Source organism: Echiichthys vipera (assembly GCF_963691815.1).
Source record: "Echiichthys vipera genome assembly, chromosome: 8".
NCBI lineage: Eukaryota > Metazoa > Chordata > Actinopteri > Perciformes > Trachinidae > Echiichthys > Echiichthys vipera.
Window position 1 is genome coordinate 10847273 of NC_139833.1, and position 13203 is coordinate 10860475.

The 13203-nt window shown below is 40.4% G+C and overlaps 1 protein-coding gene across 2 annotated transcripts; it reads right to left on the reverse strand.

The window, feature by feature from the left end:
- Positions 1-144: 144 nt before the first annotated feature.
- On the reverse strand, positions 145-11529 carry ceacam1 (CEA cell adhesion molecule 1). Of its 2 annotated transcripts, XM_083918305.1 has the most exons (16): positions 11366-11529; positions 10883-11173; positions 9406-9687; positions 9031-9294; positions 7627-7902; positions 7278-7529; positions 6693-6968; positions 6114-6365; positions 5694-5969; positions 5115-5366; positions 4695-4970; positions 2999-3274; positions 2623-2874; positions 2244-2528; positions 938-1192; positions 145-647 (listed from the first exon to the last, which is right to left on the reverse strand). In XM_083918305.1, exons 1-16 carry the CDS (start codon positions 11418-11420, stop codon positions 559-561), a joined length of 3909 nt encoding a protein of 1302 aa, XP_083774431.1. In that variant the 5' UTR covers positions 11421-11529; the 3' UTR covers positions 145-558. The 2 variants fall into 2 exon arrangements, with proteins under 2 accessions (XP_083774431.1, XP_083774432.1); XM_083918306.1 differs by lacking the exon at positions 4695-4970.
- Positions 11530-13203: the final 1674 nt, after the last annotated feature.

Genomic DNA, 13203 nt, shown 5'->3' on the forward strand with positions numbered 1-13203 from the left:
CAACGGCAAGTTTATAACAATGTTTCACAATGTTTCTAAAATCCGCACAAAGACACTGTATCCTCCTCAATAAAGTCCCCCAAAAATTGATTGTGTTGATTATTTATTGATTCAATTACTTACAGTTTAAATATTATTGCACATTATAGAAAAAGCTGGTGGTGTTCAGGGTAAAGAATTGCAGTTTGTACCAAAAATATGCAGGTATTTTAGAGGAATACACTTGTTTAACTATGCACAATAACAACAACAACAACAACAACACACACTGCTTTTCTGCTAATAATGAAAAGATTTCATGTAAAAACGTCAAACAGGCGATGCAATTATAAGACCATTGGCCCTTTCAGTGTCAATGTGAATGTGATTCTGTATCATATGTTAATTAAATAAATCTGATAAAAGGAAAAATCCCCAAACAAATCAAATCTCTCACACTTACAAATTCTGTTTTGCCTTTCAAACAAAACCCAATGGAGTGGATCATTGACTAAACAGTAACTTTCCATTCATTTTACAGTAAGACTGTAGAGGGAGCAAGAGGCCTTTCAGTCTGACTCAGTTGAACAGCACAGAGACCGACAAAGCAAAAAGACCCATCAACATCAGACCACCTCGGGATGGGAGGTTGAGGGCGGAGGCGTGGGCTAAGAGGAAAAAAGGACAAATAATTAGACAGGTCTGTAGTTCTGAGGGGAGAAGAAAGTTACATTTAGTACAACATGCGTTTATTTAAACTGTAGAATTAGATTTTTTTTTCCTAAAACATACAACAAAATCGCTTTAAAAGGATACCATCAAAATATTGTACCTTGTTTCATTTGTATTTGGCTTTTTAATTCATCAAACTTTTTGTCCAAGTTATAAAGACCATTTTAAAATTATGGAGATTCTGCAGTGACCACCTCAAAAATAAGGATAAGTAAGGCTCACTCACCTGCGAGAGTAAAGGCTTTAGTCTCGTACATTGTGATATTGGTCACAGGGTTTCTCGCCTTACACATGTAGTTTCCCTCGTTCTCTTTCGTCGCAGGGAAAGTGATAAGAGACCCATTCCTTACAGCCACCAAGGAATTGTTTAAGAACCAGTTGAAGACACAATCTGGACGAGAATCAGCAGAGCATATAAAGGACACGTGGACGCCAGATCTTGTGTAATATGGACCGGAGATCTTCACACTCAGAGGACCATCTGCGGACACAGAGAGGGAGTTGGTCAGAATTATGTGCAGAAAAATTATGAATATTTTGTTGCTTTGGCACAAAATACTCAGTTCTTTGACGTTTAATGCGCATTATTTCTGAGCAACAACTCGTTCAAGACCTTCTGGTCAAACTCAAAGCATTGTATAGCAATACATATTATAGTGCATAGAGTGCTGCAGCAATGATTCAGCATTTTCGCACTTTAGTTTCGCACGTGTCATTGGGTTTTTGGCAAAACTTCTGGAATAAAGTCTGTGGTTAACACAAGTTTAGGAGATTTTAACGTTTTGTTCTATGACATAAAATAAGTCGATAAATACCCCAATCGTGAATTTTGAAACTTTTGCGTGTCTTGAAAGAAGGTGGTTGCTTATAAGAAGCTAAATGAGACAACAGAAGTTGTCAGGGACGCCATCGGTGTAGTGGTGGTAACAATGAAGTCATGTAGTTTGTTTACAGCCTAACATTATCTTTTTACTTCTGATTATTACATTTGTACTTCTTAAACCAAAGAAGCGGTGTTCATTTGTGAAGATCATCTTGCTGAACAAAACTTGCAAGCATCATAAACTTTTGTTCACCACAGAGATTGTTTTCTGCAATAAACCAAAATCCAGTGGAAAAATGCGCGTAGCTTTTTCTGGAGGGAACTGAGGACGATGATCACTTCCGGTTGGCCAACAAAAATACGTCAACCCTGCAGCACTAAATTCATTAACTTGAATCAATACAATCTGCTTGATGTTACTGCGTTTTCATGAAAGTCACGTCCATAAGTCCCATAATCAACGTTCATGTGTGAGTTATGATCATTGGTAAAGATAGCAGCAGTTACAAAGGAGGTGATGTTGACGTATTACACCTGATCATACACAAATGATGAAAATGTCAAATTATGTTTTTTTGGTTCCATTCCTATTTAGTATTAATATTTTTTTCACTAAACATTTAAAAAAAAAAAAAACATGGACTCTGTTAAAACCAGTTAAAATGAACTGAATTAATAACAACAATAATATGTTTCCTACAACACTCACAGTTCACCAGGAGCATGTATGGGGGGCTTTTATGCAGACCAGCCTGATAGGTAGCAACACACTGGTATACCCCATCATTGTATATTGTCACCGGAGTGAAGTGCAGCGTGTTGTTTCCAAAGTGGTAGGACATGTGATGGTCTTCAGTGGAGTTTGTCATGTTGAGCCTCATGTTGTTCTTCATCCAGTAGATCGTGTCATAGGGCCCAGTAACATCACAGGTGAGAGTGAAGTTTTCAGAGTTTATTGGAACTGTGTCGTTTGTGATCATTGACCTCACTTTCTCTTTTGACAGCAAAGAAGGGGAGAAATCAGTCAGTATTCATTACTTGTACAGTCAGACATGCATTGAAGGAGTCAGACCATTGAGTTTTCTTACCAATGACTGTGAGCATCTTGGAGTTTGTGCTTTTCCTTCCTGTCACATTATTGTAGGCCATGCAGGTGTATTCTCCACTCATATTAAAAGTCAAAGGGTCGGTTGTCAACACTGAATAATTGGATAAGTTGGAGCCATTGAACCACCAGCTGAACTGACTGGGAGGCACAGACATGGCAGAACAGTGGAAGACTGCGTTCTGTCCTATCTCAGCAAAAGATTGGCCATCAATAATGGGTGTTTCTGGTCCAACTGCATCAACAAAGCAGACAACAGGCTGTCATGGTACAAAATGTATTTAAATAACTTAGGATGATGCATTACGGAATATAAACCTGTGAGTTATAGTGCAATAAATCATCTAAGTTTTACTCACAGTTCACAAGTAGCTTGTACGGAGGGCTGGTCATGTTCCAAAAAGGATTGATAGCCATACATTGGTAGTGTCCAGTATCATTTTGTTCCAGTGGGTTGAAGGTGACCGTCTTGTTATCCATGTTGAAAACAGTTCTGTTGTCTTCGTGCAGTTGCTCACCATTTTTCATCCAGTAAATATGCCCAGCAGGTCCAGACACACTGCACGTTAGCTCATAAAAATGACCTTCTATGGCAGGATTCATTGTTGTTTCTACTCGTACAGATGCTATTGGATCTGAAAACAAAGCAAAAACTCACAACAGTTAAATAGTTATTTGAAATAGTTCTCTCCTGAGCGACCTTTCCTGTTTGTATTCAGCAAAAACAGAAAAATACCAATCAAAGACTCATCCATAAAAGTGAGCATTGTGTGCAGAGCTGTTTTCACCAGTGATGTTGTTGTACGCCATGCAGGTGTACATCCCACTCATGTCTTTGGTAAGAGGAGGTGTGACATACTCAGATGTATCGCCACTACAGAATCATTGAAAAACTAGTTGTAGGAGCTGGAAGAGTTGGCATCTGTGGTCCATCTTAACACGGATATTACCTAAACATGTTACATGACTGTCAAGACATTGATCCGGTGCAGAAATCTGCAGCATTAAGAAGTCATCCTGTTTGCCTACCACTCAAAGGAAGAACTGCTGGCGTTGGGTGCCACAGTGAAGGTCAGGGGCCTCAAAGGACCAGAACCCGGCTGTCGGGACTACTCCAAGGTGCTGGAAAGGAGATTGAATAGGAACAATCAAGGTGTCAAGGCGTAGTTGTGGTGGAGAGAGGTTGTAGTTTGGTGGGCTGGGGATCTCATCACTGCTTTTAGAAGATGATGTTGTCCTGGTGGCATCATCAGTCTGTGACTCACTGGATCGGTTCACAGCCAATGTGAAGCTGCTGGAATGGGGATCAGCACCTCTAAATCTGAGGCCATGGCTCTCAGTAGGAAACCGATAGATTGCTTACTCCGGATGGAGAACAAGTCCTTACCCCTAGAGAAGGAGTTCAAGTACCTCAGGGTCTCGTTTGCAAGTGAGGGGACAATGGAGCGTGAGAATGACCAGAGATCCAGAGCAGCAGGGGCGGTATGGCATCGCTTTACTGCACCATCGTAACAAGAAGAGCGCTGAGCCGCAAGGCAAAGTTCTCGGCCTACCGGTCGATCTTCGTTCCTGGCCTCACCTATGGTCATGACCGAAAGAACTAGATTGCAGGTGGAAAGGCTTTGGGGACTATTGAACTGGATCGGACGTGCCATAAGGAAGACGCAGGAGGCAAGACATCTTGGAAGACAAGAAGACTTAGGAAGCTGTCTTTTAAAATACCCCCATGAACAGTCCCTGTATGTACCCCTTATAAACTTAACAGCCAAATCAAAGATTAGACGGGCCTGCCAGAGTCATGTTACTGCCCTAGGGGTGGCATAAGAAGAGCTGTGGCCTGGTGTTAAGTCAACCGTGCACTCACAAAAACAGCCCGGACAGAAAGGGTTACATTCACCCAGTGAAGTCAAGGTCACATCTTTCACGTCTAATACAACATGTAGGGGAGGCACTAGGTCACAAGCTTAGTAGCCATGAAGGTGTTATCAGCCTGGTTAGCATAGCAGCGTAACAAGGGGATATGTGATTAGGGTAAACTAAAGGGTATATACTCACAAAAAACTTCCAGGGTAAAAATTTGGCTGGATAAGCTGCTGAATGAGTTGGAAGCTACACACTGATAGTTCCCATTGTCAGAGTTCATGACAGGATCAAACGTGAGGGTGGCGTTGTCCATTGAGAAGTTTCTGGTGTTGTCGGCATAGAGTGGGTATGAATCATACATCCACATAATTGACTCCACATTTCCTGCTGTCTCACAGGTTAGAGTGAAAGTGTGGTTCTGGATTGGCTGAGCTCCGACAATTTGTATGGACGCCATGGTCACTGGAGCTGTGGAGAATAAAAGGATGGAGGCAAAACTCCAAAATGTATAAAATACATTGGCTTTCTGGTTTTGTGTTAGTTATCATGTCTGCAGAAAAGCAAATGAGCATATCTTCCAAAATGTCGAACTAGTCTTTTGCAGTACGTTACCCCAAACAGTGAGCATCCTGTAGGCAGAGCTGTTTTTGCCAGTGACGTTGTTGTATGCCATGCAGGTGTACATCCCATTCATGTCTTTGGTAAGAGGAGGTGTAACAAACTGAGACGTATTGGCCACTACAGAATCATTGAAAAGCCATTTGTAGGAGCTGGGAGGGTTTGATGATGCGTAGCAGCTGAATGTGGCGTTGTATCCTGTATTTGCAGAATTTGGTCCCGTGATAGTTGGCATCTCTGGTCCATCTAAACACGGACATTACCTTTAATCACCTTCATTGAAAATATTCATAAAATGCAGAATTGTGCATCAATGAAGAAGTCCATCTTTGGATAACCTGACACTGACAATCTGATGTTTAGTAAATTTTACTCTGTATTTTGTGATGAATCTACTCGATGTGGCAACATTTGCTAATGTCTCATCCATCTGCCCCTTAGTTGTTGATTATCTACATAAATTATTTCTTGGCTTTGGTTGAATCCTATTTTTTCAGGTATTTGAAGCATTGAAAAATCCTCCCTCGTCCAAAGGTATAGGCGATTAAGGTAAACCAGATGTTAAGTACTCACAAAAAACCTCCAGCGTGAAGATTTGGCTGGATAAGTGGCTGAGTGGGTTGGAAGCTACACACTGATAGTCCCCATTGTCAGAGTTCATGACAGGATCAAACGTGAGGGTGGCGTTGTCCATTGAGAAGTTTCTGGTGTTGTCGGCATAAAGTGGGTACCAATCATACATCCACATAATTGACTCCACACTTCCTGCTGTCTCACAGGTTAGAGTGAAAGTGTGGTTCTGGATTGGCTGAGATCCGACAATTTGTATGGACGCCATGGTCACTGGAGCTGTGGAGAATAAAAGGATGGAGGCAAAACTCCAAAATGTATAACATACGTTGGCTTTCTGGTTTTGTGTTAGTTATCATGTCTGCAGAAAAGCAAATGAGCATATCTTCCAAAATGTCGAACTAGTCTTTTGCAGTACGTTACCCCAAACAGTGAGCATCGTGTAGGCAGAGCTGTTTTTGCCAGTGACGTTGTTGTACGCCATGCAGGTGTACATCCCACTCATGTCTTTGGTAAGAGGAGGTGTAACAAACTGAGACGTATTGGCCACTACAGAATCATTGAAAAGCCATTTGTAGGAGCTGGGAGGGTTTGATGATGCGTAGCAGCTGAATGTGGCGTTGTATCCTGTATTTGCAGAATTTGGTCCTGTGACAGTTGGCATCTCTGGTCCATCTAAACACGGACATTACCTTTAATCACCTTCATTGAAAATATTCATAAAATGCAGAATTGTGCATCAATGAAGAAGTCCATCTTTGAATAACCTGACACTGAAAATCTGATGTTTAGTAAATTTTACTCTGTATCTTGTGATGAATCTACTCGATGTGGCAACATTTGCTAATGTGTCATCCAACTGCCCCTTAGTTGTGGATTATCTACATAAATTCTTTCTTGGCTTTGGTTGAATCCCATTTTTTCAGGTATTTGAAGCATTGAAAAATCCTCCCTCGTCCAAAGGTATAGGCGATTAAGGTAAACCAGATGTTAAGTACTCACAAAAAACCTCCAGCGTGAAGATTTGGCTGGAAAAGCGGCTGAGTGGGTTGGAAGCTACACACTGATAGTCCCCATTGTCAGAGTTCATGACAGGATCAAACGTGAGGATGGCGTGGTCCATTGAGAAGTTTCTGGTGTTGTCGGCATAAAGTGGGTACCAATCATACATCCACATAATTAACTCCACATTTCCTGCTGTCTCACAGGTTAGAGTGAAAGTGTGGTTCTGGATTGGCTGAGATCCGACAATTTGTATTGACGCCATGGTCACTGGAGCTGTGGAGAATAAAAGGATGGAGGCAAAACTCCAAAATATATGAGATACAATGGCTTTCTGGTTTTGGGATTTTTAGTTTTGTGTAGACCAAATGAAGATTAAAGGAACTGGTTTGACATTTTGGCAACCATCATTTCTTCGAGGAGAACTACTAGTCAGAGGTGTTTGTAGGTAGATTTGGCTCACTTTGGATGGAGCTAGGCTAGCTGTTTACCCACGCTTCCAATCTAAACTATGCTAGCTGTCTCTAACTGTAGCAAATGAGCATATCCCCCAAAATGTCAAATTATTCTTCAACAGTAATTTACCCAAAACAGTGAGCATCGTGTACGCAGAGCTGTTTTTGTTGGTGATGTTGTTGAAGGCCATGCAGATGTACTTCCCGCTCATATTTAAGGTCAGAGGTCCAAGCGCTAAACCTGAAGCAGTAGCCACCAGGGAATTGTTGAAGTACCACCTGATGTGGCTGGGAGGATTCGATTCACTTGAGCAGTTGAGGGTTTCCACTGTTCCTGCCAGAGCCGTGGACTGTCCTGCAATCAATGGTTTCTCTGGGCCATCTTTTAATACAAGACAAAAAAAAGGGTTACATTATAAATTATTTCAGCTTTTTGTGAATCTACAAGAGAGAGCTTATTAAGAGATTAAATTACTTACAGTTTACGTCAACTGTGTAAGGGCTGCTGGAAATGTTGCTTACAGAATTAAAAGCCTGACACTGATAATTTCCATCATCTGATTTTTGGACTGACATGAGAATCAGTGTCTTGTTGTCCATGTCGAAGACTGTTGTATTGTCTGCAGTAATAAGTTGACCATTCCTCCACCACTGAACACTGGAAGCAGATCCAGTCACTTCACAACGCAGAATGAACGGCTCATGAACAATTGCTGGTCCACCTGTGTGATTCACCACAACTGCTACTATTGGCTCTATAGAAGAAGAAGAAGAAGAAGAAGAAGAAGAAGAAGAAGCAGAAGAAGAAGAAGAAGAAGAAGAAGAAGAAGAAGAAGAAGAAGAAGAAGAAGAAGAAGAAGAAGAAGAAGAAGAAGAAGAAGAAGAAGAAGAAGATGAAGAAGTAGAAGAAGAAGAAGAAGAAGAAGAAGAAGAAGAAGAAGAAGAAGAAAAAGAAGGGGATTAATTGTAATATACACCGATATGTGGATTAAATGAATACAGCAGGTCACTGAACCCTTTGAAGGAATGGTTTCATAAAATACACTTGGTAAACACTTATTTGTTTCATGCTGGGTTACATGAGAACATTTATAGTATTCTTATGATGTCCGTTAAATATACTGCTACAGCCAACAACTCAGCTTAGCACAAAGACTGGAAAAAGGGTCACTAAGCTTGTTTATTGCATACAAAAACCAAAGTGTCAAATATGTGTCAGCTGGTTGCCTGTCAACATCATGGTGGCAAGATATCAGGAAGTCACAGCCAAGAACCAATCCAGCACATAAGCTCTGTAAAATCACAATTTGTTATTACAATTCTGTATTTGCATAGCTTAAGCAAACGAGACATAATGTGTTAAAATGATGAGGTTAAAAGGCCAACACACATTCACCCACCATCAAATAACTAGTGGTAAAAAAAAGGGCCGACTGTTGCATTACCTTACGTCGGCTGTGTCTCACCCAAAAAGTTTTGTTTGAACACACTACAGAGACTACAGTCTACAATTCAACATGTTGACAGAAAAGCTGATGACGTCAGCCAACCAATGGTGCAGGACCCACAGCAAAAACTAAGTAACCGATACTCACCGTCTTCACCTTTACAGCTGCTGTTAGAAAGATTGTGTTATCTTTGGATCAAGCTTTCCCCCTAACTTAATCAACTTCAGGCTCCAGGTTCCTATGGGACCACCTTGTGATCTTTAAATTGAATTTAACAGATGGTTGTATCGATCCTCTAATCTATCTCTGCAAATGAGCATATTCCTCAAAATGTCAAACTATTTCTTGAAAATAATCTAAATGTCTTTGCTGAAACAAACAAAACTGAAGAAGCAAAAAAAATTTAACTCTTAAATACTAGAAATCCAACCTTACCCATAATCCTTATCATTGCACTTCTGCTGCTGAACCTAAACGTGACTGGGTTGTGAAATAAACATCTGTAATTTCCAGAGTTGTTCACTGTCACGCTCTCTAGTTGAAGCAGTGGGCCAAACTTATTTAAGTACACCCCATCAACCATCCACTGGATCATCGCTGGAGGGCTGGACTCTGCGGAGCATGCCAGCGAGATGCTTGATCCTGTTTTGTAGGTGGACCTCATGGGCACGATCATCATTGCTATGTTACTTGGACCATCTGATGAAGCAACAAGAGGGACATTGTATAGGGGTGATTGGAGTTTTTCATACATAGGCCTATGGTATATACATATATATATATATATATATATGAGCTTTCTTTACTCACAGCTGATGTTGAGATGTACAGGGACACTCATTTCACTGCTCACACCATTGGACACATTGCACCTGAACGGCCCCTCGTCATAACGGGTCACCCCGACTATGGTGAGGTTGGCGCCTCCATCGCTGAGCTGTACTCCTCCGCCAGCTGTGACCACAGAGCTGCCCTTCAGCCAAACATAAGACAGGGACGAGCCGTTGAGCACAGAGCACATGAGAAGTGCTGTGTCGTTGAACTCCACCAGGTTGGTTGCATTTGCCGTCAGAGTCACATGTGAAACAGGCACTGCAAAAAAGGAAATAACAAGTCTCTCAATCAGACGCAGAGGTGGAAAAGTGACTCATATGACTCATTAGGCACAATCTTTCATTAGCTCAAAGAAACTGTTGGCTGGCGAGTTCACCACACTGTTACAGACTGGAGGGTTTTTGTTGCCACTGTGTGCTCAAGATTGCTCGATTAATACTGTATATAACTACTATTATAAGTATTACTACTTTTGTTAACAACAGTGCGACTTCTTGCTGCTTATGGAGGAATTGTTGCGTCTCTGTAAATCATAAATAAGTCATAGAGTGTGGTCTTTACCTACTCTCTATGTAAAGTGTCTTGAGATAACTTTTGCTATGATTTGCCACTATTACACCACTAAACTACAATAAATAAAATTGAAAAATATCTTAACAACTACCAGATGGATTGCCAATAAATATAGCACAGACATTCATGTCCATATGAGGATATATTGGAATTACTTTGATTCTCTAATATTTAATTTGGTGCCATCACCAGGTCGATTTTTTAATTTGTCCATTGTTTTAGTTTATGGATAAATGTCTTCAAAACTAATAACATTCCCATCAGCCTCAGCTCAACTGACAAACCTGGTTAACAAAGGAACATAGCATCAAGTCCATGTACAGCCTCGGAGAGCTGCTACAGTACATGTACTGTAAACTCTTTGTCTTGTTTCAGGAGCCGATTTGGACTAATTACTTTGTGTGACAGTTATTACACCAGCTCCATTATATTCTAATTTATGTAAAATTGTACACAATGAGTAGAAAATTAGGTTTTCATCATATTTAAAAGAAACCTGAAACTTAAGTTATGTTCATTCGTTTTGAAGACTGAAACTAACGACCTGCGACCAATTTAGGACTCAAGCAAAACTGATTCAATCCACGAGCTGTTGCCAAAGGCAAGGTAACCGTGACAGCCACAGACTGACGCTGCTCTATTGTTTCGTCTTCCAAATCAAAACTTGGCAAACATAGAAGTAGACATTGGGAAATGCAAATACTACCCACTCATCACTTAAAAAGAGAAAAGCGTTAGCAGGTTTTTCAGTACGATGAAGGAGGGGCTCATGTGTATGCGTGTTTCTATATAGATTGAGCTTTATTAAACATGTATTGGTATAATGTGAGAAAGTATGAGGGAGTGAGTAAACATGAAAAGAGATTAAAGTGGTCCTTACCTTGGACTGACAGTGTTAACTGAGCACGGAAAGAATTCACTGCTCGCAATGTGTACAATCCTGAGTCTTTCTGCAGCAGGGACCTTATCGTCAGCGACGAAGTGTTTTTATTGAATGTAACCCTGTCACGCCAATTGTTAGTTAGGATTGGATCACCCGGGAATATGATCACAATGAGATCATTGTCGAACAGCCATGTCCCTGTTGTAACACTGTTCTGGCTGAAAAGTGTGACACTGCTGCCCACTCGTACAGGGTTCTCAGAGGCATATATCCCATCGGTACTTGCAGCTAGAAACAGAAAACAAGGAACAGACAACATTCAGTCACCTTTAAATGTTGTTATCATCTACACGTGAGTATTGATAAAATATTGATGAAAGCACGTACAAACAAGTGGCAAATGTAAAACCTTTTTTTAATCATTAAGACAAATAAACTGTCTCCTTTTGTCTTAACTGAATCAAAATAATTCAGTCTTACCTGCTGCAATGGTCGTCATGGTCAGGATCAGGACAAACACCAGTGGAGAATTCATTTTGCTCCCCGGGTTTTTTTTGGCTTCCTTGCCAGATAAACAGACTTCACTCTGGCTGTGTTAAATTCAAATCTGGTGATGGCCACGGCTGCTTTTCTGATCAGCAAATATTTGCTTCACTCAAGCGTTCTGTTCTCATGATGTAAATGCGTGCCCCTACCATCATCGTGCCACATCCCAGTCCTGACCACACCTTGTTTTGCCCTGGTCCACACCAGTCCACCCCAGGGAGTGCCCATTTACTGTAAACTTAGGCTGTTCTGCAACCTTTAATCGCACAGGAGCGGTTGGGGATATTTTATAAGTGTCATGTAAGAGTTTGAAGTTTAAGAAGGCAGGTGATATAAACATTGTAAAATTCAGGAAAAGAAAATCAATGAAGCACATTTTGGGATCCTTTTAAGTATCTTTATTTTGTCACTCCACAGATAGATAATGATAGATAATGTGTCCCTTTGCTAACAGTTTCTCTTTCTCTCTCATTGGTTTAATATCATGTATGTTTACATTTTATTTCACATATGTGGTACTCGCAATAAAACTTTTGAATATTCCAAAGAGCTGTAAAGAAAATACCAAAAGTCTCATTTCAACAGTCTTACATTATTGTTTCCCTATTGACAGTAAGTGGTCATTAATGAATGTTGTTTTTGAGCTCAGCCACAAATAAACAAAGGACTGTATTTAAATAATTTACATTGTTCTCAGTTTAGTATTAAACACTTAATCTTATTTATATAATGACAGCAATTCAAGTGCAAATCATGAGTACTATAAAGTAAATGGATGGCCAACAAAGACCTAATAGTACAACACTTAAAGAGTCTGAACAGTGGCATTTTCATGAAGGATAAAATGAAATGTTCCTAAGTAGTACAGTTAATCCACCTCTGATTACCTATCTACCTATCTGATTGTTGTGTTTGAGGAATATTGTTGTGCAAAGTGTTTTCTGTTACTTCACTGTAATTCTTCCTTATCAGTCAGAATTCATTCTTTGATTAGTGAACATTAGGGAACTGAGCCACACTGTGGCTCAGTGAGAGAGTGGGTCGTCCTCCATTCGAGAGAGATCGGCCGTTCGATCCCCAAATCCCCTGGTCCACATGTCGAAGTGTCCTTGAGCAAGACACTGAACCCCGAATTGCTCCTCGTGCTGCGCATGGGTGTGTAAATGTGGTGTGAATGATTAGATTAGATTAGATGGTCTGTAGATGTCCACTGCCATCAGTGTGAATGTCTGTGTGAATGGGTGAATGTGACAAACACTGTGAAGCGCATTGAGTAGTCAGATGACTAGAAAAGCGCTTTATAAGTACAAGTCCATTTACCATTTAAATACTAGGTCAAAGACGTAAGTAATGTTAATCAAACTTTCTAATAGTAATAATATTTATTTTCTATTTTAATCACTGAATAAAAAAATCATTTCAAGACATGTAGAAGTGATTTTGAATGCTGTATTATTGCTTTAAAGTTCACCGTATCTCACTTGCATCAGAGGCAATCACGGACTGAATGAGTCTCCAGCATCTGTGAAAGAGAGGCAGTTATTCAACGTAGTTATATCACAGTGTATCGTTTTTTTTCCCATTCAATAGCATTATGGTCCAAAACATTTCACTCTCTCTCCCTAAAGTTAAAGTACAGCTGAATGTCCCAGCAGTTCTTCATAGTCTAGATTCATTTGGCGAAACAAATTAGTTGTGTCTAAGTGTAATTAGGAGACACTGCCGCTGGAATTGGCTCATCGACCAAAACAAATTAACTGGTTCCAGCTTTT